The sequence below is a fragment of the Gallinula chloropus genome, assembly GCF_964237585.1.
Source record: "Gallinula chloropus genome assembly, chromosome: 2".
Lineage (NCBI taxonomy): Eukaryota > Metazoa > Chordata > Aves > Gruiformes > Rallidae > Gallinula > Gallinula chloropus.
In genome coordinates, this window is record NC_140086.1 from 95,778,366 (window position 1) to 95,805,123 (window position 26,758).

The 26,758-nt window shown below is 36.8% G+C and overlaps 1 protein-coding gene across 1 annotated transcript in view; it reads left to right on the forward strand.

The window, feature by feature from the left end:
- DTNBP1 (dystrobrevin binding protein 1) overlaps positions 1–26,758 on the forward strand; it is a 75,779-nt gene that overhangs the window by 12,988 nt on the left and 36,033 nt on the right. The window contains exons 5-7 of the mRNA XM_084280069.1: positions 259–391; positions 6,977–7,109; positions 22,986–23,008. Coding sequence (XP_084136195.1) covers positions 259–391; positions 6,977–7,109; positions 22,986–23,008 — 289 coding nt within the window. The remainder of the gene's footprint in view (positions 1–258; positions 392–6,976; positions 7,110–22,985; positions 23,009–26,758) is intronic.

Sequence of the window (26,758 nt, forward strand, 5' to 3'; positions counted from 1 at the left end):
TTGATAAAATCCATAAAATATTTCCTGCTTTGATTAGTATATTGAGAAATAAATTTTTTAACTTTGTTTTTATCAGTGCATTTTGATAGAAATATTTCATACTACCAGGGCTTTCCTGAGCATGTTCTATATTTACTCCAGAACAGGTGGCAGGGCTATAAATTTGTCATCTTGACCTTATGCTTGCAGATGTATGAATTTTAAAAATTAGTCAAAATAGATACGTAAATTTACAAGTAATTATCCTGTTTGTTGCAGTTGGTGGATAGTGAAGTTGTGATGCTTTCTGCGCACTGGGAGAAGAAAAGAAACAGTCTGATGGAACTACAGGATCAGCTCCAACAAATACCTGCCTTTTTAGCAGATCTGGAATGCCTCACAGCCAGTCTAGGTAAGGTTTTATAGGTATAAAAAGAGTTTAAGTTGGTACAGAGGATTAGACTGAAGTTCAGCTCTTGTGAACTTTGCAATTATTTGAATTAAAGGGTGAAAAGATAAATGCTTTAGTGTAGTACTTCTGGAAACCTCTCATATGAAACAGTTGATCCACTGTTCAAAATGAAATTAGGAAAAAATGTTTTGGCCTCTTAGTCTCTGAAAAGCTCTAGTGTTACTAAGCCTTGAAATGGGGACACAGCGTTTGACAAGTAGCGAGCCTTTCTGTCGACAGTAGGCCTCTTGCTACATCCGTGACAATCTGTTAGAGTTGCATCAAATTAAAGTTTTGAAAAACTGCTGTCAGTGCATGGATTTTAGTAGGGAAGTTCCCTGGGGACTCTGCCTGCACTATTCTTACACCAGCTGGGAAGTATGCAGAAAGTCTTCGTGTGATTGCAGCTCTTTGTTTTTTTGTGGGGTGGGCTGGATTTGTGTGCTGGCATCTGATGTGAAGAAAAGGAAAGTTCTTTTCTGTGTTCAAAGGCTAATTTCTCATTCTTCTATGGTCAGTGGATATGCACAAATCGGCTTTTGTTCCTAGGTAGGCTGGTAATAACTTTGCTGTTTCTTTCTGCACCAAGGAATATATTTAATTTTTTATTACCATTTTTAATACCACCTCATTTAGTAAGGCTTTATCATGTGTGGTGACCATTTAATGTTGGCTTTTTGAAAAGCTCAATTATTTTCTAAGGAAATACCAATTCAAATAATGATTTATTTAAATACTGATTTTAATATCATCATGCACGAAGTGATGCAGTCCACTGGTAAACCAAAGATAAACAATATCATAAAAACCTAATGGAATTGTCTTTATAGTTCATAACTGCAAATGCTATAAATCCTGATGAATTTGGGTTACCTTCCCATTCCTAATGTTATAGTTTTATGAACCAGAATTAATCTCACCCTGACTGTGGAATTACTTGGAGAAGGCAATGCTGTGTCTCTCAAATATTTTCAATACCGCGCAAGCAGGGTTTAAGGAAGCATTAGCCAGTCTGTGTGTGGAAATGAATCAATTTTGAAGTCTACTGCTAAGGTTGTGAGACTTGAACCAAACCTTCTAGCCTCATTTCATGTGTCAGATTACAAGTAATTTGCCAAGAGGTTTTTATTAGTTCCTCCTAGCCACAGTGAGTTTTTTTGGAATTGTTGTTTTCTAATAAGTTTTGTAGAGTCTATTTATAGAGACGGCATAATTTATACTAAATTAAACATCCATACTTATGGAAGTGATTTGCCAGAAATTTGCTGTGATACTCTGCTTGCTGTTTTTTGTTTTTATAAATCTGAACTATTTGGGTTTTATAAATGTAAACTATATTCACATATCTGAGAGATGACTAATACTGTTCCTGTGATTTTTAAACATGAGTGAAACATTCTGTAAAAAAAAGTGAATACAGAATTATAAACTGCTGTGTCCTGTGTTGTCCAAGATGTAATTTGGCTAATCTTCATCATTTCAGAAAATTAATAGTTCTGTGTTGTGACGTGATATGCTTCTAATAAGTCTATTAATGCTTTCATTTTGAAAGTAGATAGAGAGCCCTAGCTGCTTTTGATAAAAGAAATTTCAGATAATGGAAACGAGCCTTTTTAGTGACCTAGTAAAATTGGTATGAGTCAACAGCTTTTGCTGTATATTACAAGACACATTTTCATTAGCACTTTTGTAAATAGTCCTTTAACTTAGGTACTCGCATTATCAGTCATCTCACTTCAAGAATAAAGTCTGTGTCTTCATTTGATAAATTTATGGTATTATGCAACATCTTGTAGCTGCTGTTGAAAATTTTGAAGAGAAATTTACTCTGATATAAAAGTGACACAGACAGTTTTTGCCCTTTCAAAGTCCAGAATCTGAATCATCACTTAAGCCAATTTTTGAGATATTGACAAGCAGGTATTTTCCACATCTGACATACTTGTAATATGAAAGAAGCTTTATGTTTGAGCAGGGCCATTTTGCTCAAATATGTGTTTCAATTTCAACAAATCAATGCACACAAACCTTGATAAAAATCCAATTTTCACCTGTTTAAAAAAAAAATTCAAATGTTAAACATCAACAAGGTAGTGGTTTTAGAAAGGCTGGTTATGAATGTAGGTGACATCCAATGTAGGGTGAAAATATTTAGTCTGGTGAGACTGATAAGAAAATACATCTGGGTATATATTCACAGAGCTAAAAGCCATTGCTTCCTATTTAATAAATATTTTTTCCATGTTATGGGTTAGATGCATCTGAAAATCCATGAGAGAAACAAACTTTTTGCACTGCTTAGGGAGTGTATCCTTGTTTAAACCTTGAGCAGTAGGTTGTGGGTTTTTTTCAGATGAAATACGAAAGATGCTGTTTTCTAGCTTTTCAGGGTTCAATTTGTTGCATTAAAAAAAAAAGGCCCTTTTCCATTTGTTTCAGAATTGGTATTAAAGGCCTCTTCACACACTAAGGAAATATAGTAAAACCTGTGAAATAGATGGTCACAGTGATTAAAATATGTTCTTCATTAAATACAAGATTTTTATTTCTGTTACATTTGAACTACTTTTAGAACGTCATATTTTGGCTACTTATTTTGCAGCAGAAATGTCTGTTTTAATGAAATATACTTTTTTTTTTTAAATAAAAATGCCAAAGATTTTTCCAGTTTGAATAATGCAGTGTACTTCCAGCAACATCTTGTATTCTGAAATTATAGAATTAATTTTTGTTCATTTCATCACTTTGTAGAGAGTCTGTGAAGCAGGACTTTTGGGGCAGGAAAAAGTGTTGTAAGTAGTAGCCCATGTATTTGCCTCTTTGAGGAAGACATGAGTGTCTTTGGGGAAGATAAATAATTAGTTTACTATTACCTATTTGTTAATTGTGGTTTAAAGCTGGCATTGGTCAAGTAAAAGTGAATTTAAGATCAGGTAGTTATCAATCAAGGTTTCTCACAGAGCTGACTTTTTAACTTGGACTTCTGAATTCTGTTTGGTTTTTTTATTTTGTTGGTTTTAACCACTAGCAATTGATAACTCATGAAAAAGTGGAGAAATGTTTTTTGATGCAGAAATTTAGAATATACATTTTGTCAGAAGACTGTAGGATTTAGTGAGGTTTTTTAATTTAAAATTATTTTTAAAGTTAGAACTGTAAAAATTTTTACTGTAAATTACTAATGGCTTGTGGTTGGGAAAATGTTTAAAGAAAATCTTTTATTATTAATTAAAACAGGTTTTCCTATGTGGTTAACTGGTTGTTTAAAAACTACTGTTACTTTTCTTGCTTTTGTGAGTTTCATTGTCTGAGATGAAACAATAATTATCTTTTACTGAGAAAATCAGGGAAAATATTGAGGCGGGATGGATGGATGGATGGATGGATGGATGGATGGATGGATGGAAGGAAAACCAGAAAATTTGAATAATACAGGGTAATGTTCAACAGAGAGTTTTTCTCTTTCATAGGCTCCAGGCAGAATGCTTCAGTGGAGAGGGTTGTTGTATAAGGTGGAGACGTATATGTATTAAAGGCATATAGTTTGGTGGTGTAAACTTGGAAATGTCTGTGGCTTCAATACAGGAGGAAAAATATCCTAGTGTACTTGCTTTGTAATCTCCACAAAGAACCTGCTTTAGCAGCAGAAAGACTTTTTTTCCAACTGTTGCAGTTAAATGGAGCCCTTCCTGTATATACACATCTTTCACTGTTCATTTTAAGATTCAGTAATTGGTGGCCCCGACTGATCTAGAGGTAGAGAGAATTTCTTTGCTGTAATTATTTCCATCCTTTTGTTTTCTGCCCTTTTACGGTTTTGTCAGAAAATGAATGATCTCTGTAAAAACGTCTTTAACATTCCTTGGTGTCTTCTGTTGTTTTGGTGGCTGGGACAGTGCAAGAAAACTGCATTTAAAGTTATTGTAGGAAACATTGGAAACTGCAGTATTTTCTGATATATGGCTGTGACTTAACTTTTCTAACAATTTTTGTACTTCTGCAGAAAACTACATAAGTTTCAGTAATGTGGTAAAATTTGTGCAGTAAATTTAAATTAGCTCTGTGTGTGGGAAGTTATTGAGTCCTAGATTAATACTTTTCTAAAAACCCAACTTTTAAATACTTTTAAAAAACCACAGAACACCTAAGTAGTAAAACTTATAATAGTGGTGTTATACCTGAGAGAGTATAAGAATTACAGGCCAGACTAGCGTAATGGGAATGATGTGGCCTAAAGAACAAGGTTGTTTGGTTTTTTTTTTCTACCAGGCATGGCATATTACTATACAGGCAAATTCTTAACTTTTTAAGTGGATTTTTTTTTCCCAGCCTGCTCAAAAAGATTAAAAAGAGGAGATGTTTTTCTACTTCCATAGCGATGCTGTTTCAGAGTGAGATGATGATTGTTGCCTGGCCATTTGCTTGTGGGATTTCTTGAGGAGCTGAATAGAAGTAGTAGTCTTACAGGTATTCTTTAGAGCATGGCTTTCTGGGGCAGACTCTTTCTACGTGCCATTGTGAATTCTAAACTGGAAATGAAGAATTTCTAGATTTCCTGTTTTTGCTAAAGACTCTTTTTTAAAAGTATGAGCTTATTCATCTGGATATAGATACAAGTTGATCAAAGCATTGCAACTTAAGTTTCAAATTGATTAAATACGTGGCTTTGGAACTTTCTTTTGGTGGTAAAGCATGGTTCGTGTGTTCTCATTTGGGTAGGTGAGGCAACCATAGCTGGTGCTATTGCAGTAGAACTCGTCTTCAACTTTTTTTTTTGTGAAAACCAAGTTTTCTTTCACTTCAGAAAGAAAAGTCCTGAAACCGGTGTTGCAGCAAAGTAGGATTATTGTCTTCTGCAGAGATCTTAGTGTTTTGCACAGTGTTTTCTGCAATTCCCACTAGAGGCTGCTCAAATGCTAGTGCTACGAATCGGTTGCCCTCTAAAATTCACTTTTCTTCATCCTCGGTTTTTTTCCCTATTATCTGTTGTTGTCTTTTAATATTATTTCAATAGCAAGTACAGCAAAGCAGGTGGTGAGTTTTTTAAGTGGAAAAAAATGGTGGTTGATAGGTACCCTACTAAATTATCTTGAGCCCTGCTGTGTTTGTGAATTTTGCAAATTAAGTGAGCAATCATTCTGAAAAGCAAATTAGCATATTGCAGGCATTTGTATTCTAATGCAGTCAGAAAAGTCCGTTTCTTAAGCAAAAAAGGGACCACCAGTCATAATTGTAGTCATGATCTTGCCCTTTGAATGCATCTGGATTTTGTGTGAGGAAGTTGAGTGTTTGCCAAACAATGCATGTTGCACTTCTGTGGAACTGAAAACATTTCTTCTTTCCCCACCCCTCCCCCTTCAAACTTGTTCCCGTTTTGTCATCTGCCTTGTGATGGGCTGACCCTGGCTGGAGGCCAGATGCCCACCAAAGCTACTCTATTGCTCCCCTTGTCAGCTGGACAGGGAGAGAAAATACAATGAAAGGCTCATATGTCAAGATAAGGGCAGGGAGAGACCACTCACCAGTTACCATCCCAAGCAGAACAGACTCCACTTAGGGAAGATCAAATTAATTTATTACCAATCAAATCAGAGTAGGTTAATGAGAAATGAACCCAAAATCTTTAGAGCACTTTCCCTTCCACCACTCCCTTTTTCATGGGACCAATGTCACTCTGGATTTCTCTACCCCACCAGCAGCACAGGGGGATGAGGAATAGGGGTTGTGATCAGTTCATCACATGTTATTTGTGCTGCTCCTTCCTCCTAACGGGGAGGATTCCTGTCACTCTTCTGCTCCAGCATGGAATCCCTCACAGAAGACAGTTCTCCAGTTTGCAAACCCAATACTTGCTTTTTTTTTCTTTGTCTTCTTTCCTTTCCCACCTCTTCAAGTCATCTGTACAGATAAATAATTTAAATAATAGGCATAATTTCTTTTAAGTTGAAACTCTGAACAATTAAGGTTAAAAAGGAGATTAAGGGGCTTGCATGTTTTTAAGTGCATGGATATGTAAACTAGCTAAATTTAGAGATTTGCCTATCAGTAAAGAGTCTGTCTTTAGAGAAAACTTTCAAAGTCTGTGTTCTTTTATATTATCACAAGGTCATGTAAGAGTTAAAATTTTCCCAGTAAGCTTTACTTTTGTTTCATGTAAATAATTTAAGATTAGTACTGATCTTGGTCAGCACAGTTTTGTTCCCCAGATAGGTAGAAGGCAGAAAGAGGTAAACTGACAGTGTGTGCAAATGGCAAAATTAAATTCTGGGTTCTGGATGCTTCTTTTCTTTAGAGAGCACAATCTTGTGAGGCCATGATGCTGGAGCAAATGCAGTAGTTCTTACCACAAAGGGAACTTCAGATAATTTTTCTTAATATGGTTCTGCTGTCACACTCTACTGTGTAATATGGACTGGTATTTGTTTGTCTTTCTGAGCCATTTATATATGTGTAATTATGACCATGTTAATTATGTACCTGTTTCTGTTCAGGTGAGTTGTCAGTCTGTTGATACAATTTGATATTCATACAAGTGTTTTTTTATAGCCCAGCTAGAGGCAAAATTTGAGGAAATGGAGAATCATCTGTTGTGTCTTGAGGACCTGTGTGAGCAGTGTGAATTGGAAAGATACAAATGTATGCAGACGTTACAGCTGGAAAACTACAAGAAAACAAAAAGGTAAATAGAGCAATTACTATAAATATAAATTAGCATAAACTATAAGCATTCTGCTATTATTTCTTTCCCTGCATGTAATATCCCCTTTACTTTGATCTTTTAAAGAAATGGTAATCTTTGACAGGGAGTTGCACATTTGTGATAGATGCATTGAACATTGGTCTGACTCTTGGTGATGAACGAAGAGTGTGCATGTTTGGGAAATTTACTTCATTGTTGTTAAGATGAAGCCCTGCATATTATTCTCTACAATCACTTGGAATAAGGGCTGTTAATAAGCACTGATAAATGACTGTTTCTTTTAATCCCTTGCCCTGCTTTTTTAAAATTTCTTTCTTTCATGTATTTTTCCTGGTTTCAGCCAGGACAGAGTTTACTTTCTTGAGGTGCCAGGCATGAACTGAGCTGGCCAAGGGTGCTTCTCCACCACATGACATCATACTCCCCCCATAAAAAGTGTTGGTCAGGGAGGAGTGGGTCTGTGCAGCTCTGGGAAGGGCTGAGGTGGTTTGGTCGGCAAGTGCTTTGTGTTATCACTGTGGGTGCATTCTGTCCGAGTGCTGCTGCTGTTCCTCTGCCCCAGCAAACTGCCCCTAACCCACCCCGTGGGGGCTTTTGGCCATTTCTCCACCCTGTCCTCCTGAGGGATTGAGGAGAGAATGAGTAATACCTGGGGCTCTGCTGCTGCCTGGGGCTGAGTATTGTTTGACGGTATGGTAGCTGTAAAGTGAGGAATTGTGTCTTCCTTTCAGTTCTGTAGCAGGAGTACCCTTTGCTCTGTATGGTAAACATTAACCTGCCATTCTCTAACATTGCTACATGAAATCAAAGTTCAACGTATAGCAGTATGTATGAAAAGTCAGAACCTCCAACTCTTGAGTTTTATGTTTACCTAAAGGATAAAATAGCAAGAGATAAATGTCAAGAGCTTAAGTAACTTAAACTGTTTACTTTCTTGTTTGTATTACTGAGAGTGCCAAAAATAATCTTACCAAAACAGATAAGAAAAGCAGTATTAAGTCCATTATATAAATGAGGAAATGAGGAGTTAAATTGAAGCGGTTTGTTGAAGGTGGTCTCTGCCAGATCTGTGTTGGGGTATGGTGGGTAGAAGCAGATGCTGAAAGACCAGGAGCCAGCACTGGCTTGGGAATAAGTTACTTGATCTAAGTAGGTGTCCACCTATTAGCCAGCAGAAGCACCCTGGCACCCTTCCCTCTTCTCTTGATTGAAAAGGCAAATTTGACTTGTGGTATGTTCAGAACAACTGGTTTGGTTTATGGTCCTAATTAGGATGTGGTGAACATGGGCAAGGGTGTGTCAGGCAGTGCTGGTCACATTTTGCATAGCTTATCAATTTTCTTCTTTGTTGACTCTTACCATCCTTGTGCCTCTTTTTTTTTTTTCTTTGAATTTTTTCTTCTTTTTTTAATCTTCATTTTTCTTTTTTTTTCTTTTTTTCCTTCGATCTTTCTTCTTATTTTTCTTCTTTTTTCCTTTATTTTTTCTTCTTTTTTATCTTCTTTTTTCTTTTTTCCTTCGATTTTTTCTTCTTTTTTTTTTCTTCTTTTTTTTATCTTTTTTTTTCCTTTAATTTTTTCTTTTTTTTTCTTCTTTTTTTCTTCTTTTTTTTTCTTTTTTTTTTTTTCCTAATCCCAGTTTCCTCTCAAATAAACCGTCTGTCCCGAACTACCTTTTTCCCTTACAGTCCTGGATTTTCTACATCTGTGCTCAAATTTGGTATTTATCATACCGTTATCTGCAGAATCTTGGTCTCCTGCTGTGTAACAGATACATTTACTGAACCATTGCGAGTGTTACAAGTTACACCTTCCGGAAGGTCCCTGATACTTTAAAGGTCCCCTCTTCAATTTTCAGTCAAGTGTGACCTAGACAGGCTGGAGAGCTGGGCATGGAGAAATGTAATGAAATACAGTAAGGGAAAGTTGTAGAGGCTTGCATCTGGGGAAGAACAACCCCGGGTACCACTATAGGTTGGGGATGGACCTGTTGGAGAGCAGCCATAGGGGAAAGGGACCTGGGGTCCTCATGGACAAGAAGGATGACTGTGAGCCAGCAATGTGCTCTTATGGCCAAGGAGGCCAATGGCATCCTGGGGTGCATTAGAAGGGTCAAGTTAGTGGGTTGACAGAGGTTCTCTCTGCCCTGGTGAGACCACATTTGGAATATTGTATTCAGTTTTGGGCCCCTCAGTTCAAGAAGGACAAGGAACTGTTCAAAAGAGGCCAGCACAGGGCCACAAAGATGAAAAAGGAAGTGGAACACCTTCCTTATCAGGACAGGCTGAGGGATCTGTCTTTCTTGAGCCTGGAGGAGATTGAGGTGTGACCTTGTCAATATATATAAATATGGAAAGGGTGAGTGTCAGGAGGACGCAGCCAGGCTCTTCTCAGTGATGTTCAATGACAGGACACAGGCAATGGGTGCAAGCTGGAACACTGGAGGTTCCATGTGAACATAAGAAAAAGCTTTTACACTGTGAGGGTGACAGAGCACTGGCACAGGCTGCCCAGAGAGGATGTGGAGTCTCCTTCTCAGGAGACATTCAAACCCCACCTGGGTGCGTTCCTGTGTGACCTAATCTAGGTGATCCTGCTCTGGCAGGGGGGTTGGACTAAATGATCTTTTGAGGTCCCTTCCAAGCCCTGTCATTCTGTGATTCCCTTTAACCATTTGTGTAATCCAGCCATGTTTCTGTGTGGGTTTTTTCATCATTTTACTATGTTTTCTGACACATCTAGCAATTTCTTAATTCCTGTCCTTTAGTTTTTCACATCATGTTCAGTTAGCTTAGCCTCAGTCTGTGACCTCAACAGTGGTTTTCTCATTTTCCTGGAACCTGGATTTCCCTCTTTCCCAAGACAGGACAACATCATTTTCTCTCTCCAGGAGGAGTCAACAGTAGTCAGTACGGCTGAATATTCTTCAGACCTATTTAAGTAATTAAATGTTTAATAATTATCATTTCAAAATTCTAATGATGCTGTTTAACCAAATAACACACAAATTTAAAACAGGCACAAAGCAACAGATTTGTACCCCCTACAATGTAGTAATCTTTTTGAAATTTTTTTCTCTGCCATCCTCACTGCCTCTCCCCTTCCCTGAGCCTTTGCTTCCAACATCAAAACAAAGTGTTAAACTGTTGCCTGCTCTGCTTAGCAGCACCTAATCAGTTTTATAAATAGAATGCTAAGCAAACTACTTAAAGTAATTATAAGCTAATTACATACGGTCAGACCTAGACAAAACAGGGAAAATGCAGGTAATTTCTAGTTGATCATTACCACTGTATTTATTTAGGTAAGAATTAACTGCTAGCTCATTACTAGAAGGACAGTTGCCAGCATAGATACCTGAAGAAGGAACCGCCAGTTAACTTAATGTGAGTGTGATTTGTTATGTATGTTTGGAACTTGTATCCTGTCTTCCTCTCCTTTGGTGTTTGGGGTTTTTGCTGTGGTACCAGCTACTGAAAGAATCAAGTGGGGGTTCAGGCATCTAGGCTTTCTCCTTAACACAAACGTTATTTTCAGGGAGTGAGTGGTTTTGTGTAAATATATATACCTATATATAGCTATGTGTTTTGACAATATGGGGGTGAAAACCGAAATGAACACAAACTGTAGAAACTGTTTATTTTAAGCATGTAACAAAAAGTAATTTTATTATACAGTCACTGTAAAGCTTAGGCTAGAAGATCGTGTGTTTCAAGTCTTTTGAAAAATCTTACTTATATGAAAGACTTAGAAGAAAGTGCTTTAGGTCAACATTAAATCTTTGAAATGCAGCTTATGGTAACTATGGGAACTGATTTTCAGAAATAGGTCTCCCTGTTATACGGAGCAACTTTATTCCAGTTCAAACGGATCAATTTTTTCTCTTTTGTCATTGTGTCGAGTACTAGTTTCAAAGTAGATTCATCAATCCAAGTTGTTTTCTACAATATATTTTAAAGCTGGGGAGGGGGGAAGAAGGGGGAAGTGATTTCTTTTTCTTTGTGGTTATTTCTGGATTTTTAATATTCTCTTTCTTGTTTTTAAATCCATTGATCTGGGTGGAAGTATTGTATGAAATCTAGGTATCACCCTTGTTTTCTCTAGTTAGTCTTACTGCAATTGATTGCACGTGTGATAGCATTAAACCATGCTATTTTCTTTTTCTCTCCTTTTCTCAACCAAGCACAGCTTTTCTTCCCTTCCCTTCACCCTCCTAACGAGGAAGTACTGTTTCTGACAGCAGAAAACTCCTTGTATCCTTCCAGTCTCCTATGGCAGTTTTTGCATTCCCAGGCAGTGTGCTGTGTTCTTTAGGAAGCGCTGGCAGCAGCTCCCTTCTGTGGATTTTTACGTGCAGCAAACTGTAGGCTAATGGCATAGAGTAAGATGTTTCTGTCCTGAAACTCCACTTCCTGGGAAGCTCTCTGTGCCATTTCAGAAAGATCAGTATTTTTTGAAAAAAAAGGAAGTCATGGTTATTTTACTAATTAAAAGGAGATACCTAACTGCAGCATTTTGGAGAAATGCATGCTTTGAGATAGGAAGGAGTCCTGGAAATGAGTGAATGCATTTTACTGTGTGTCATTTGACTTTTAAACATAGCTCTCTGAATTTTAAATTTTTTAGGATGTCTTATTTAAGAATCCCTTCTGGTTTTCAGTACTTTTCTGCTTTAAGAACAGACACAGAAGGAAAATTAAAGAAGAAATCTAAAATCCTGAGTCTGAAACATGCCCTGCTTCAGCAGCTGAATGCTTAGTGATGTTCCAAACCTTAGTGGGACTATTTTATTTTTTTATTTTTATTGTATTTTTTACTTTCTGGTGATATCTAAAGAAACACTTTACCTGAAGAGAAAATGTGTTCTTAAAATGTGTATTTATTCCTAATTTTTCTGTTGTAAAAGTTTATTTGTTGTTAAATAATACATAACCCCATGCTTTGGTAGTTAATGCAATAGATGAGGAGTTGGCCAGATGGTCATAAATTCTGTTAGATGCATTGCTATGCCATGGATGGTGTTTTTATGCTTCAGGAGGAGAAGAATGTTAGATTCATTTTTTCATTTAGAATGGTATTTAATTTATGGCAACTGTATTGTGTAGATTAGAGGTGTGTACACGAGAAAATATCTTAATCAGTTATCACTTTGAAGTTTATTTTTTCTGTCTGGTCTTCTGTTGGTCCTTTCTAATTGCTTTGGGAACAAGCAACAATAAGAATTGTTGCAGTTACAGCGGCTTATGTTAGGCTTGACTGATACAAACACTCAAAATGTAAACAGGAAAACTGTCTTTAGACAATTTAGGCTAGTCACATTTTTGAAATAGTTCCTTCTATCTTGGGCTAATTAATGATTGTTTACTCACTAGCATACAAAAACATTTTGTACTATTATTATTATGCTATATTTTGCTTTCAGAAGTTTTCTTTACCTCCTGCAGTGACACTGTAAAAAGCTGTCTTTTTTTTTTGTCATCTTGTTTAACCTAAATGAATTTTTATTTTTTTTAACCAAGATTAGAAGAAAGAAGATGGATACACTGCCATACAAAATCATGTTGCCTGAAAGATTTCTATGTCTGTAGATCCTGCTTAGAACCCATAATGTTTCCCAAGTGATAAGCTGGAACAGTACCCTGTATAGTACATCGTCTTCAGTGATATCTCCCTCCCATCTGGCAGTGATAAATTTAAATTGTATCTTCATAACCCTTTTTGAACTTTACATGTAATTTGTCAAATGAACTTTTTATACATTTAAAAAAACCCTATCACTGTGGCAAATGTTTCCAACAAGTACCTATTTTCCTTTCATTAAATGCACCGTGAATTATTTCTAAGACCTAGTTACCATATTTCATAGTTCTCATCAAGCTTCTCAACCAAGTTTCATGCCACGTTCTTTGTGACTGGTCTTAACTCTGTGTACCTGGTCACATAAAGAATGATTTTGCAAGGGTGGATGCAGAACTTACTATCTTCAGCTTCGTGGTAGATGGGCAGCGGATGGCTGGCTTTCAGTTTTCATTAGGCATTAATTGTATGACTGTGAGTTTCTGTGCTTAAAGCGGAGTTCACATTGCAGAAATCTTTTCCATCCTGCTGTTCATGATTTTGCATACAGCATAATCAGCAGCAAGTGTTTTCATGGTGATAACTGGCTGGAATTAATTTTATGGCCATCAGTTATTGCACTTCTTTGGACAGATACACGGAATGAGAATTCCTATTGATCTTAAAAAACTAGGCTTGCAGAAGCTTTGGAAAAGTTCCCTTGATAATTGGGCATCCTTTTGTGTAGTTCTAGGGCTCTGAACTTCCTTTTGTTTGCCAGAAAGCTTGCAATACAGTGTGTTGCATGCATCAAACCCAAAGGAGCAGGCTGCCTTTTTATGAGTGAATTTTGCTCCCTTCAGTGCTCCATGTATTTGAAAACATTGGGGAAGGCTGAGTACATAGCAGATCAAAAATTGTAGGGGTTTTGGCAGGGTTTTTTTTTATTATTTGCAAAGTGTGAATATGCAGTGTAATTTCTGTCACTTTTCAGTTGATTTAATTTTGCCCTTTTGTGGTGGTCTTTGCTTGATGCAGAGAGACAATGACATCGTTACAAAGAGATTTGTTGTGTACCTTCTCCTTACAGTTTCATCTTCTTTTCAATAGGTATGGAAAAGATCTTTTTTCTTTGGCTTTTGTGACCTGTGATTATAGAGACTGAATGTTTGTGTTGGATCCTCTACATCTTACAGCACTTTCTCCTCATGTGTTCTAGAAAATGTTAAACGTTATGCCAATCCTGTATACTTTTCTCTGCCTTTATGTAGTGCTGGTTACTGGGCATAATCTGTAAATCCTGTCAATCTGTTAGCGCCAGGCTTTCTTTGTCCAGACTTACTGTAGCAATAATAGAAACAGATGATTTAGGACTGCCTTAATCATTGTCTTGTAGTCTCCCTCACCTCAAAACTGCATTATTTATCGAAGTAATTAATTCACTGTGGCTAGTAGCAGGAGAACAGGGCTTAGGTATTTGTCATTACCACACTAAAATCCATTCTCTGCTTCAGTGTGAATTAATTTCCCAACTTCTTTAATAATTGCTTTTCACTTACTTCTAAAACCAATCTGTTTTAAAAATGTTCCAAAAAATGTGTTAAATGAATTTACTGACAGCACCTCTGTCAGAGAGATTTATGGTTCCTTTGTCAAAGGAATATGTTGAGGATGCCCGAAGTGATACAAGTTGTAATGTCTAAGTACCACAATTCCATGTGTGAAGCCACAGCATGATAAAGAGCATGTGAGGCATGTGAGGTTACAGGCTTTTTCTTGGGGTTTTTTTTTTTGTTGTTGGACTTGCAACATGTCATGTAATGAATTAAATTTGGCCAGTTTTTGAAAACTGTAATTTTATGTAAGTTTATGGTAGAGGTGGCCTTTGATGGTGGACTTGTTTGTAACTTCTCTTTAACTTCATCTTCTCTTAAATTTCTTTATAGTTGGTAGTTTTTTGTAGCTTCACTTAAATTTCTTCTCTTAAATTTCAGCTTTACATTTTATTCCCAAACTTTGGGTACATTGTAAAAATAAACAAAACTGCCAATACCTAATGGTGGTGTGTGCTAAGATGAAAGTTAAGAAAAAAATTTTTAAGCTGTCCCTTTTTTTTGGGATAGCAACAGGATGAAAGCAAAACCATAAAAACTAGATCCTGTGCAAAACCTCATGTCTGAAGGTATAAGCTTTTAGAGGAAACTGAGAATTTGTTCCACATTTCAGATTCCAGTTTGGAATGAGTCTAATGTTAAATGACCTGTACCAGTCTATTAGCAGAGGACAGCATGCCTGATTTCACCCATTTCTTCTGGGTTTCATACCGTTTCCCTAGTTTGTACTGTCCTTTTGAATGATAGCACCTGAAAGGTGGCCCCCAGTTTTCTTCATCAAGATGATATATTTCCTTTTTTTTTGAAACATCCAAAGAGAAATGCTTTCACTGTACCCTGACATTGCTGAGTATATGAGAGTAGTTGTGGTTGTATTTATTAGCTTGATTACCCAACGGTGTTTGCAATTTCTGTTATGAAATTTTGCTCGGATCCTTTCCATATTGTGGAATTAAGTTGATGTAGAAGACTTTCTGGAAAATACAGAAATACTTCAGCTGCTTTTGTAGCTCCATAACTGTGTGTAAGTAAAAGAAATCTCTACTGCAACATCATTTAAATGCCTTAGTTCTTTGCTCTTTGACTGGATAAAATTCCCTATTTTATCGCAAAGAATCCTGACCCATCTTAGTATTTCTCCAGATTAATAGAGAACCTTGCCTACTGCTTATTTTCAATAGTATTTTAATAGTGATTTTTATTTTCTTATTGATTTTTAATTACCTCAAGGCTTTTCATTGCTTCAGGCTCAAAGCCTAGAGGCCCAAAGCATTTTAGCTTGGAGCAAAGGATGCTGGGAGGAGACCTTATTGATCTCTACACCTACATGGAAAGAAGCTGTAGCCAGGTGGATGTTGTTCTCTTCACCCTGGTAACAAGAGATAGGACAAGTGGAAATGGCCTCAGGTTGCACCAGGGAAGTTTTAGATTGGATATTAGGAAAAAATTCTTCCCTGAAAGGGTTGTCAGGCATTGGAGCAGGCTGCCCAGTAAAGCGGTGAGTCACCATCCCTGGAGGTATTTTGAAAGACACGATAGATGTGGCACTTAGGGGCATGGTCTAGTGGTGGACTTGGCAGTTTTAGGTTAGTGGATGGACTTGATGATCTTTTAAAGATCTTTTCCAACCAAAAATATTCTGTGATTCTGTTTCAAAGTAGTTGGCTGACCTAAGCGATGTGAGAAAGATGCTCAAGCAATCTGAGGAAGAGAAAACATTTTCATGTCACTGCCATAAATGCGAATCCTAAGTACACAAAAAAGTACTTAAATTATTCATGTGTACCATGCAATTGACATAAGTTGTGAGTGTCTAGGTTTATGCTTTTCCCTTTGATGAAATCCAGCAAGAAGTCCCTCTCATGACTTTTTAGCTGACTAAACCTTGAATCAGGCTATAGAAGTCATTTTTTTTAAGTATTATTTTGAAAACTTAAATGTATCAGAAATAACAAGTGAAATGCAGTATCTCTCAGGTTTCTCAAGTTGTGGATCTTTTGAAGTACCAGAAATATCTTTAAGAGAAATTTCAGATAAGCAGCTGTACCTTATTTGAATGTTAATTTTTGTTGTAAATAGTATTTACAACTCAACACATTTAATTCTAAAATCTTTAAAATTCAATATGTCATTTTTACCATCCATATGCCAGCTTGAGATTGTCTTTTGTTTGTGTTTGAGTCTAGTATCTTGAATTTATTAGCTGTTACTTTCAGGGCTGGTGTTAGAAAATCATTCCTGACATTCATTTATTACTTCGTTACTTTCTTATCTGCCTACTCTTTCCCTGAAGATAAAATATGGAACTGTCAATTTTGCCTGCTGGTGCCGTTGTAAAGAACTTGGTGTTTCTGTGGTCTCTCACTATTTAACCAAATTCCCTAGTGTTTTGGAAAATTGATCATGGTGTTACAGTAGTTTGCAAGACACAGTAGAACTTAACTTTTGTTGAAGAAATTAAATTCCCATTGATTCATTCCCTTAAAGCAGGATGGTTTTGACTACACTAAAGAAAAAAATCTACCCTCCTCTTTGGCTAGGTATTTATCAAGGATTCTGTGGTTTCAGATGATATGGGTAATCTTTTGAAATTACTGACATCTATTATCTTGAGGTGATCAAAGAATAGTTTGACTCCTTTGAAAACCGTTGTTTAAATAAATAAGAATTTTTCATGAACTGAGCAGCCAAGGAGTCAGTGATAGGTAGATGATCAGCTTTCAGAAGTGTTTGCCATGCTTTAAGCTGCCTGCATTTAATACACTACTTAAATCTTTAAGCATTTCCCTTATACAATTTCTCTTCTAAACACCTGCTTAGAACAGCATGTAACTGCTGAGCAAATTGTACACCCAGACATGTGGTTTTCCAGTCTGTCTTTACTGTCTGTTCCCCAGCTGGGTAGTGAAAACATGACGATGGTCACTAGGAGGCGATCAATAAGCTCTTAAGCAGATGTTGTTATCTTTCCATTCTGTTTAAGTTTTATTTTAAAAAAGCAGCAGCGAACCTGCTACCACAGGCCTTACATTAAATTCTGGCCAAGCTGAATCAAGGAGTTACTACATAATCGTGTTCTGCGTTCCAAGTGTTTGGGAAGGCTTGGGTTTTGTTTAGTAAAAAAAAAATGCTGATCTGTGCGATTGTAAAGAAGGAATTGAATTGTGACATAATAGAAATATCTCTGAGTTTGCAGGCAGCCCATATTTTAAATGGGATTAGGAATTGACCTCTTTTCATCAGTTACTTTAATACCTGAAGTCTAAAAGTGACAAGAAGACAGTGCATGTATTTCCATGCCATATGCTTTAGCAGACGCATCAAGCTTAAGTAATTACAGACCCAGTGGTCATCCACTGGCAGCTGTATTTTCTTGATGAAAAAAATATTGTAATATAGAAAAACAGAAATACATACTCAGCCTCATTCAATTATTGTTTGGTTTTGGCTTCAGGTAATAGGACTGCTTTCAACGCAAGATGTGGTTTTCTTGCAGTAGGTTTTGTTGAAGCTATCTATGTGGTTTATTGTTTACCTGAAAAGCATAGAAAGGGTGGGACTACTTTTTTCATCTGCTATTACTCCTTTATTATAACCTGGGTCTCTGCTGGACACTGTTACAAATTACCTAATGTTATCCTCTTTCTAGAAGCAGCTACGGATTAGTGTTGATAAATTTGTCCAATTGCTGTAGAGGAAGTGGAAGCCTTGTACTAGAGCCTCTCTGTCCTTCTCTGTCTCCACCCTATATTGTTTTCAGAACCTCTTGTGGCTGACCTGGAAGTTGCCACATCCTGTCATCTAGTTGTTCTGGTTCAGAAGCCAGACACTCTAGATGGCTCCTGTGTATTGCAGAGCACTGCACAAGGGTATATTTCGTGATCTGTAAATGTGTCTGGATTCTAGAAGGTTGGAGGATCAAATTTTGGAGGAATTATATGGTTTCTATATAAATTGAATTTACAGGATTGTAAGCATTGTATCCTTATGCCCAGTTCTAGTTAGTGAAGTTGGAAACGTCAGCATGTATTTGGGTTTGGTCTTTACTTGCCTTCTCCCTCTTGTTTTTCCTCCTTCCATATTCCTCTTTCTGAATTTGCTGTTGTTTAGTGGTGATAACCAAGAGAACGGTTCTTGTTGTCTACCTCTTCTGCCCAGCGACTAAAACAGTGCAATGAAAAGCCTGAGAGTAACGGGAAGGTAATTGTGAATTTGTAATTTGCTGTCTAACTGTTCATGCAAGTTCTGGGTGTGTCAGTTACCCTGCGGGACTAGGTATAGATTGTAGACAGGTGGCTTCACCTGTGATAGCCAAAACTATATATTCTCACCACAAACCCTGAAGCTCATCTTTCTCGTAAATGAGGAAGTTGAGACCACTGACAAACATGATCATCAGAACATTCCAGGTAACTTAAATAATAATTCAAATGCCACTTCTGGTCCTAGCAGAGCTTCAAGGAACTACAGACATAGTTCGCTTCAGAATCAGTTGTACTTCTTGTGAACAAAGATCTATATAAGCAGTATGCTTCAGGTGAAGCCAGGATACTGTATTTTTTCAATGTCTCTGTTTATCCTTCTCCTCTGTACCTGTGACTCAGGTCTTTTTTTGATGAGATGTTTCAGAGAAGTTTTCAACAGAATCTCTTTCCTTAACAATGCTTTGATTGAATTTCTTTAGGTTATTGTGAACCATGAGATGTTATCAGCTGTGTCTTTTTGGGCATGTCGCATAGAGGGGATTGTTGTCAGGTTTACTTATCTCCATCATGCTCAGAAGAGGCTGAGAATTTTAGGGTGACTGTTATGCTGGCATTAAAACATACCCAAATATCATCTTCGTCCTGACTTACGTATTATGAGGTAGGCAACCAGGCTTATGCAACTGTTGCCCTTTACTTGCTGTTATCCTGTTGGTCGCTTTCAGCTGAATTTGAGAGGTATAGAATTTCACAGAGTAATTAACCTCCCATGTATTTTATGAAAACAAGCAACCAGAAAGGAAGAGATGAAAATCATTGACTGCATGTGTGGCCAAACTGTTTCCATGGGCATAACTCCTGTGTAGATGGAGCCTGTACAGACTTTTGCCTCTCAGAAAAGTCATGCCACAAACAGAACAAGATTATTTTTAAAACACTCCTGTACCTTTACAGTCTGATTATTTTTGCTTTTAGCCACTTATTTTAGACTTTTCTAACACAGGGGTACTAAACTTTTTCACTGAGAGGAGATATTCATATTATATTAAAACACAACTAGTAAATAAGTCCTTTCTTTTGAAAGCTTCCTGTTAACTGTAAAAAAGTAATGAATATTCTTATTTGTGTGCCAGATTTGTTGGCACTAACCTAAAATTTAGTAGCTAAAATAAAGGAGTAGTTAGTCAGATATAGTTGTGGGTTTGATTAGTGGTCAGACCCAGTATGGGGGTACCTTTAATTCTGTCTAGATGCTGAGCAGCCCACACTGGCCTTCAAGATCCTCTATATGTAGTGAGGCTAGGGGCAAGGCATATGTATGTTTTCTTTCTGTTAATAATAGAAAGGATTATCTCATCCATCTTTGAAAAGCATGATTTTTTTGGATGAAAAGTCTAAAATCCAGGAGCATTTCTCTATAGAGAGCTTTCAATTGCTTAAACGTCTTTGACAAATGGGGTAGAAGGTAAGGCTTGCCTTTTCCTGTGGAAAACATAGAATAATGTACTTTTGAGCCTGAAGCAGTTGACAGAATTCTTCTGCTGAGGTGATTCATTGTACTGCAGTTTTGTCTTCCACTATGATGTTGTTAGTAAGCCATCCATCAAAGGCTGAGTTTTGCTGTAGCTTTTGTATAAACCTAATGTGAAAAATTACCTTAAAGAATGAAAATTCTAAAGTAAAATAAAAACAAAGATAAAAATTTAATATACAGCACTGAAGTTGGTAATTAAATATGGCAGGATTTTAAAATAATGAGAGGCATCAGTCCTGGCTACTCATTCAAGCCAATTCAAGCACAAGTTTTTCTTCCTGCTTGCTTTTAACCTTGTTTTGAAGATCACTCTTTTCTAGAACTATTTCAGTTTAGTGTCTTCCTTGTAATTACTCAAGCTGTTTTTTTCTTTCAAAGAATGTCTGTGTTCCAAATACAAGTTTTCCTTCTTAATCTAAGTTCAGTGTATTTACTTCTGCAGATGATTTTTTTCTCTCTAGATTCATAGAGAAGATGTAGGAGGTATCTTTTTTCTGACAGTTTATCAATAAATACAAAATTATTTATTTACACGCAAAGGGGAGAAGAAATGTAATACTTTGTAAGAAATTCTGTACATCTGTCTAGAACTTTGTAATTGCACGTTTAGAAAATGTATATATTTAATCTCAAACCATCTGTTTTCCTAGTGTCCTTCCAACTCAGTCTCCTTTCCACTTTAAGTTTAGTGTCTGGTTTTTACCAAAGCTGCTGATGAACAATATTTAGGATTAAAATTCTTAAAAGTCAAGTTATATTTGGAAAATTTGGGTTGTTGGGGTTTTTTTAAATCCTCCTTGTTACTGATGCAAAACATATTTTTAATATGTTTTATATGTATATTATTTATATATATATTTAATACATGTTTTTAAATATATATTTCTATATTTTGTTTTAAGTGTGTTGTGAGAAACCCAGGTACCATTGATTCATACATATTGTCTAACATATAAAGAATCATCAGTCTGGATCTGAATTAGCACGAGGATGCTAGGAAATACAGATCTTTAGGTTGCAAATCTATTTTTAATGATGCTAATTGTAGATATTTAAACTTTTTCAGAGGTATGTGTTCTAAAAAAAGGTTTTGTCAAACATTAATTTCCAACTGTCTTAATGAATAGAAATTATATATATGGAAACAGTGACAGCATCCTAATGCATCAACCCTAAAAAATAGTGATGGATATGGAAAGGGAAGGTTTTGGGGTTTTGGACAAAAGCGATGAAGATCATCGTCACTTAGTTACATTTTGCCCCCTGGTTTGCTAATCTGTTTGAAGAAAATGGCCGTCACTGCTACGTCCTCCCTTTTGGAGACAAGTGGCATTGGAACTCCTGATTCCAAGCGCTAGTAGCATGGATTATTTTCTTTGCCTCTTACTTTCACAAGATGTTTCCGCAGTATGGTTTTATTTCAGTCTGCTGAAAACAAGCATTTCCTGTGATTGTTGTTTTCTCAACTAGTATGCCATTATCCAAACATAAGGAGTGCAAATTCTGAGACTAAGAATTTCACAATTACATTTAGAGTACACAGAGTAGGAAAAATTTATTAGTGTATGAACCTGCAAATCATAGACGTTGTTAAATAGCTTTATTCTCTGGTTTAAAAAAAAAAAAAAAACAACCTAGCATGGGAAAGGGATATGGAAGAGAAGCAGTAAGGGAAATAGATACTTGCAGGAAGTTACAACTAATAGGCTTCTCTACTGTAAATCACAGTATAGCCTATTTCCTGGTGAAGCATTCATCCTTTCAGAAACCTATATTTGACATTCAGAGGTGACAAAAGTGGGATGTTCACTGAGAGTGTGGAGGTAAATGTATTCTCTCACTTCTTATCGAATACTGTGTCCTGCTTAGAAAAGTTTCAGGCTCACAACGGTTTTGTCTGCTTAGGAAAGTAATTGTTTCAGGCTCAAAACAGTTTTGTCTGTTCCTAATGCAAGAATAAATGCTGAACTGCATCCTCTGTTAGAGGGGAGAAGGAGTTGTTATGGTATGGCATACATATGGTGAAACAGTGTGTATGGTAGCTGATGGAGCATGCTTTAGTTCATGGATAGCAAATAGAATAATTTATGTGGACAACTGTTAGAAAAATTAAAAGAAAAATTTAACTTTGTTATCACTTTTGCTTTCAAAATTCAGAATTTAACTAGGCAGTTTGTAAGACACAGGCTGAAATGATATTTGGTATAAATGGACATTTTGTAAGGAAAAGGCCAGCTTGCTTTGATTTTTCTGTAATACCTGATTATAAATCTTTGTATTGGTGGCATGTGGAGTGTTTTGTGATTTCTTGAAAGCAGAGAAAAGATTTCTTCTAGTTTTATAACATTTGTATTCACAATTTTATCACTGCTAAAAGTGGAAGGTGGTCTGGTGTGAAGGAAAAAATATAACAACGCTGTTGACTTCGTTTTTTAGCTTTCTGGTATGTGAGTATTGTGGGTTATCTGTCATACTCTGTACTTTACAATCCTCTCCTCTGAGGACTGTCACTATATGCGTCTGTTGCCTTTAAAGTGTTTTTTAACTGAGTGGTGATGTCACATTTTTCTCCTTCACTGTTGCCAAAAGGATTTTGAATAGCATTGATGAAAATGGAACACAGTAATTGTTATTCACTTTGCTATAAATTGGCAAAAGCTCTGCGAAGTCATGTGTGTTTTTAGTACCTAAAACCTTAAGAAGTGTTGGCTATTTTGCAATAGTGGATCTAGAAATTATGTGGGAGTGCAATATTTGAATAATTGTATGTATTGATAAATAGGTTGCCACCTATTTATAAACACAGTTAGTAACATTACCCTTTTAAACAATGATACTCAAATTATCTTTTATTTCTTTTAATGAGCCTTCAACTGTGTAAAATAACGCCTGTAGTTCTAGATGTTGTATTTCTAATATTTTTTTTTAACTTTGCTTTTCTCTAACAGGAAGGAACTGGAGACCTTCAAAGGTAAATTCTGATTTTAATTTTTTACTTCACTTTTTGCAGGAGTTGCAAAGCATATTCAGTGAAATTAGTAAGGAACTGTTCCAGTTCTAATGTTACTTTTATGTTGACCCAGCAGGCTTTTTTTTTTTTTTTTTTTCCCCAGTTTACCTGTTCTTGCCACTGGTTTCTTTGGAAGAGTCGTAAGTGCAAGAACAACACAGATGGCTCTGTTGTCATAGCTAGGTTTCAGAGATTCTGTATCTAATTCAGTTTTGGAAGTTAAGGGTTTTGTCTTCAACTAGTCAATGTCTTTTCTAGCATGAATGTATTTTTGACATGTGTCACAGGCTGTTACTTGTTAGACTTTTGTCTAGCTATTTCTGCAAACCTTCACAGTGTTGTGTTACATCAGACGAATGCAATTTCTGGAGCTGAATTTTAGATACACACGATATATACGAGTATCTGCCCTCAATAATATGCAATGGCCAGCAACTGTCGTCTATTATTGCTTTGTCTGCAGTGCGTAGATGGCACACAATACCATTTCAGTAAATCTTAAATTCAGGCTTACTCTACCTACTGATGTTAGTGTTTGCTCAACCTGACAGTTGCTATTATCTCTTGCTTTTCATAAGGTGTGGCTGTGGCTTTGTGACTAGTCTTTATTTATGAAAATGAAGTCAAGTACATTGACTTCTGTCAATTAATTGTCTCTTGAAGTTGAAAGAAGGGATGGGAATTTTTATGCACTGCATTCCTCTTTGTCTTTTCGCTCCGTAATGCTAAAAAGGGAAAATAATAAGGCCAACAATAAGCGACAAGCAACACAGATTATGTAAAAAGTCACTTTATCTGTAGCTTGCCATAACAACCCTTTCTTTGATTGATTTGACAGTTTTCAACACAGACTAGCTCAATACAAATCCAGAGATACCGCTAAGCTCATGCTGTTCCAGAGCAAGGCAGCTACTTTGTAGTACCTGATGTTTGTGAGAATAGTGAATCCTCGTTTTTTTGTTGGCATTGATTAGGGGAGTTAAGTGGCTTTCTGGAAGCCAGGAAGGTGGTTTCCAAAATTATTACTCTCTTGGCTCCTTGTTTAGAAATTGTAATTTTATTTGACAGTAGGTATTTATAAAGCCAATGATTTTAATAGAAGGTGTTATCTGTATTGACCTTGAAATTCATACCAAACTTAGAAACTGTTTCTGTAATGGGTCCAGAGGCAAACAGATTTCTAATCATAGTTATGAAAGGCTTGTCTGGGGTAGACAAGGCTTGTCTTGGTAGCCAAGACAGTTTTTAATTTACTACAAAGAGGGAAAATTGCAAACAGGTGCCAAGAAAAAAAAAAAGCCAAAACCTTTGCATGTTTCTTTACTGAAAAGTTCGACTGCAGTTTGTGGCTAATGCAGCCAATATCAATAGGAACAGAGTAGGATCTTCTGTTATAACAAGAAAGGACTGGGTTAGAAGACACTCCAGGTCTAGTCTGTTGGACATTTTTAACCCACTTATCAATTTATTCTACAATACTCAAAAGAATTGGAAGAAGCTATGGAAGGCTGGAAAAGCACAGTGTGACAGATGTTTAAAAATGTGTATTAAACATAGGTCAGCCTAATTTCTGTATTTTTTTGTACAGTGAACTGATGGACAAGTTTGTACCTGACAGAACAGCTGGTTAATAGCTAACAGACTTCCAAGCAAGTCTGAATTCTTTCTATAAGATGGTAACAATATGCTTTACAATAAACAATAGAAGACATATTTTGACTTTGGCAACAACTTTTAATGTCTTGCTTGACATTTTCCCAGGAAATTGAGATTAAGCTATTAAAAAGCAGGTGCCTGGGTGGTTGGAAATACATACTTGTAGAAAATGGTTTCTTGCTTACAAAGTTGTTCTTTCTCAGATCTGATGCTACTTGGAATTTTTGTTCCTAACCTAGATTTTGAAATAGAAGTGTTCATTCAATTGGCTTCAGTTAGTATCGTCCTGGCCTTTTGGACCTTCAGGAAATTTCTGAGTCTCTAGTATACATTTCACCAGCTGATTAGTAACAGAGGGAGAGAGTAAGAGCTTCCTGGTCATGAGTACATAGTGACAGATGTTTCAGTTCTACAGCAGCTTTGCTCAATCTAAGTGGTGTCTCCTCCTTGCATTTTTCCTGTTTTAAGCTACTTCTAAGTCTCACTAGATTTATGCAGAAAATACATCACTTGGTTTGGTTTAGCTTCAGTCAATGAAGCATGCTGAAATTATTCATTAGATGGCCATAGAAATCCTGACACAGTATAAGGAAAAGGCAGTGCAAGAGCAGAAGCATGTCTAAGTTACTAATGTAACACACTCATAGCAAATGAGTGATAGGTTGCCTAACGCATTTGAAGGATGAGGTAAGGAAGTATTAGTACTGTTATGTCAAGCCTTTATGATAAGATCTTATCTTGCTTAAAACTCTGGTTTGCTATATTTAGGAAAGGTTGGTTCCAACAGAAATATGTTAAGTAGTTGTATAGATGATTCTTCCATTTTTGTATTTCAAGCATAGACTGCAACCTCGACTAATTCATCCTTGCATAACTGTCTAGTGTGAAATGTGTTCATAAATAGCTTATAAAATACCCAGCATAAGTGCCAGGAAAGAGCTGTTCAAAGTGCCTTCTTATATGCTTGTATCATTCAATGCATGTGCAGTTGAAACCATTGTACCTTAAATTCTGTTTTAATGGAAAACACTAGAAATTACAGTCTTCATAATAGTAAGTTTTTAGTTGTGAATTTGAATATCCATATGCTAAAAAGTATTCATTAAGAATGGGAAATATATTGCATAAAAATATATTTCAAAACATATAAGTTCATCCTATCTGAATCTGAAGAAATTGAAGTACCACCAAAATATTCTTTAAACATGTTTGCTAGAGAGGGTAAAACAAGGGTTGTATGCAAGTTTTTCAATGTTCAAATGTAATTCTGACATCCACCAGAGCTGAGTTGTCATGCCTTGCTCAGGATAGAAAGTAAGATCATCTACTTCCAACCCCCCCTGCCTATGGCAGGGACACCACTCACTAGACCACATTGCCCAAAGCCCCATTCAGCCTGGCCTTGAGCACTCCAGGGATGGGGCTTCCACAACTTCTCTGGGCAACATGTTCCAGTGTTCTCATAACCCTCAAAGTAAGGAATTTCTTCCTTACATCTAATCTAAACCTACCCTCCTTCAGCTTAAAGCTGTTGCCCCTTGTCCTATCACTGCACTCCCTGGTGAACAGTCCCTCTCTCTCCTGTACGATGCCTTTAATTATTGGCATGCCGTAATTAGGTCTCCCTGGAGCCTTCTCTTCTGCAGGCTCAAGTCTCACAGCCTGTCTTCATAGGAGAGATGCTCCAGCCCCTTGATCATCTTTGTGGCCCTCCTCTGGACTCATTCCAACATCTATGTCTTTGTTGTACTAGGGACACCAGAGCTGAGCATAGCACTCCAGGTGGGGTCTGGAAGAGTAGAGCAGAGTAGAGGGACAGAATCCCCTCCCTTGACCTGCTGGCCACACTGTTCTTGATGCAACCCAGGACGTGGTTGGCCACCTGAGCTGCTATTGCACACTGCCAGCTCGTGTTGAGCTTGTAATTGACCTGCACCCCCAAGTCCTTCTCCTCAGTGCTGCTCTCAATACTCATTGTGTATGGGCACTGTCCATGAGAATGCAGGTCTGCTCACAAGGCAAGTGGGCAGCTTTGCAGGTCTCTCGGATCTGTTT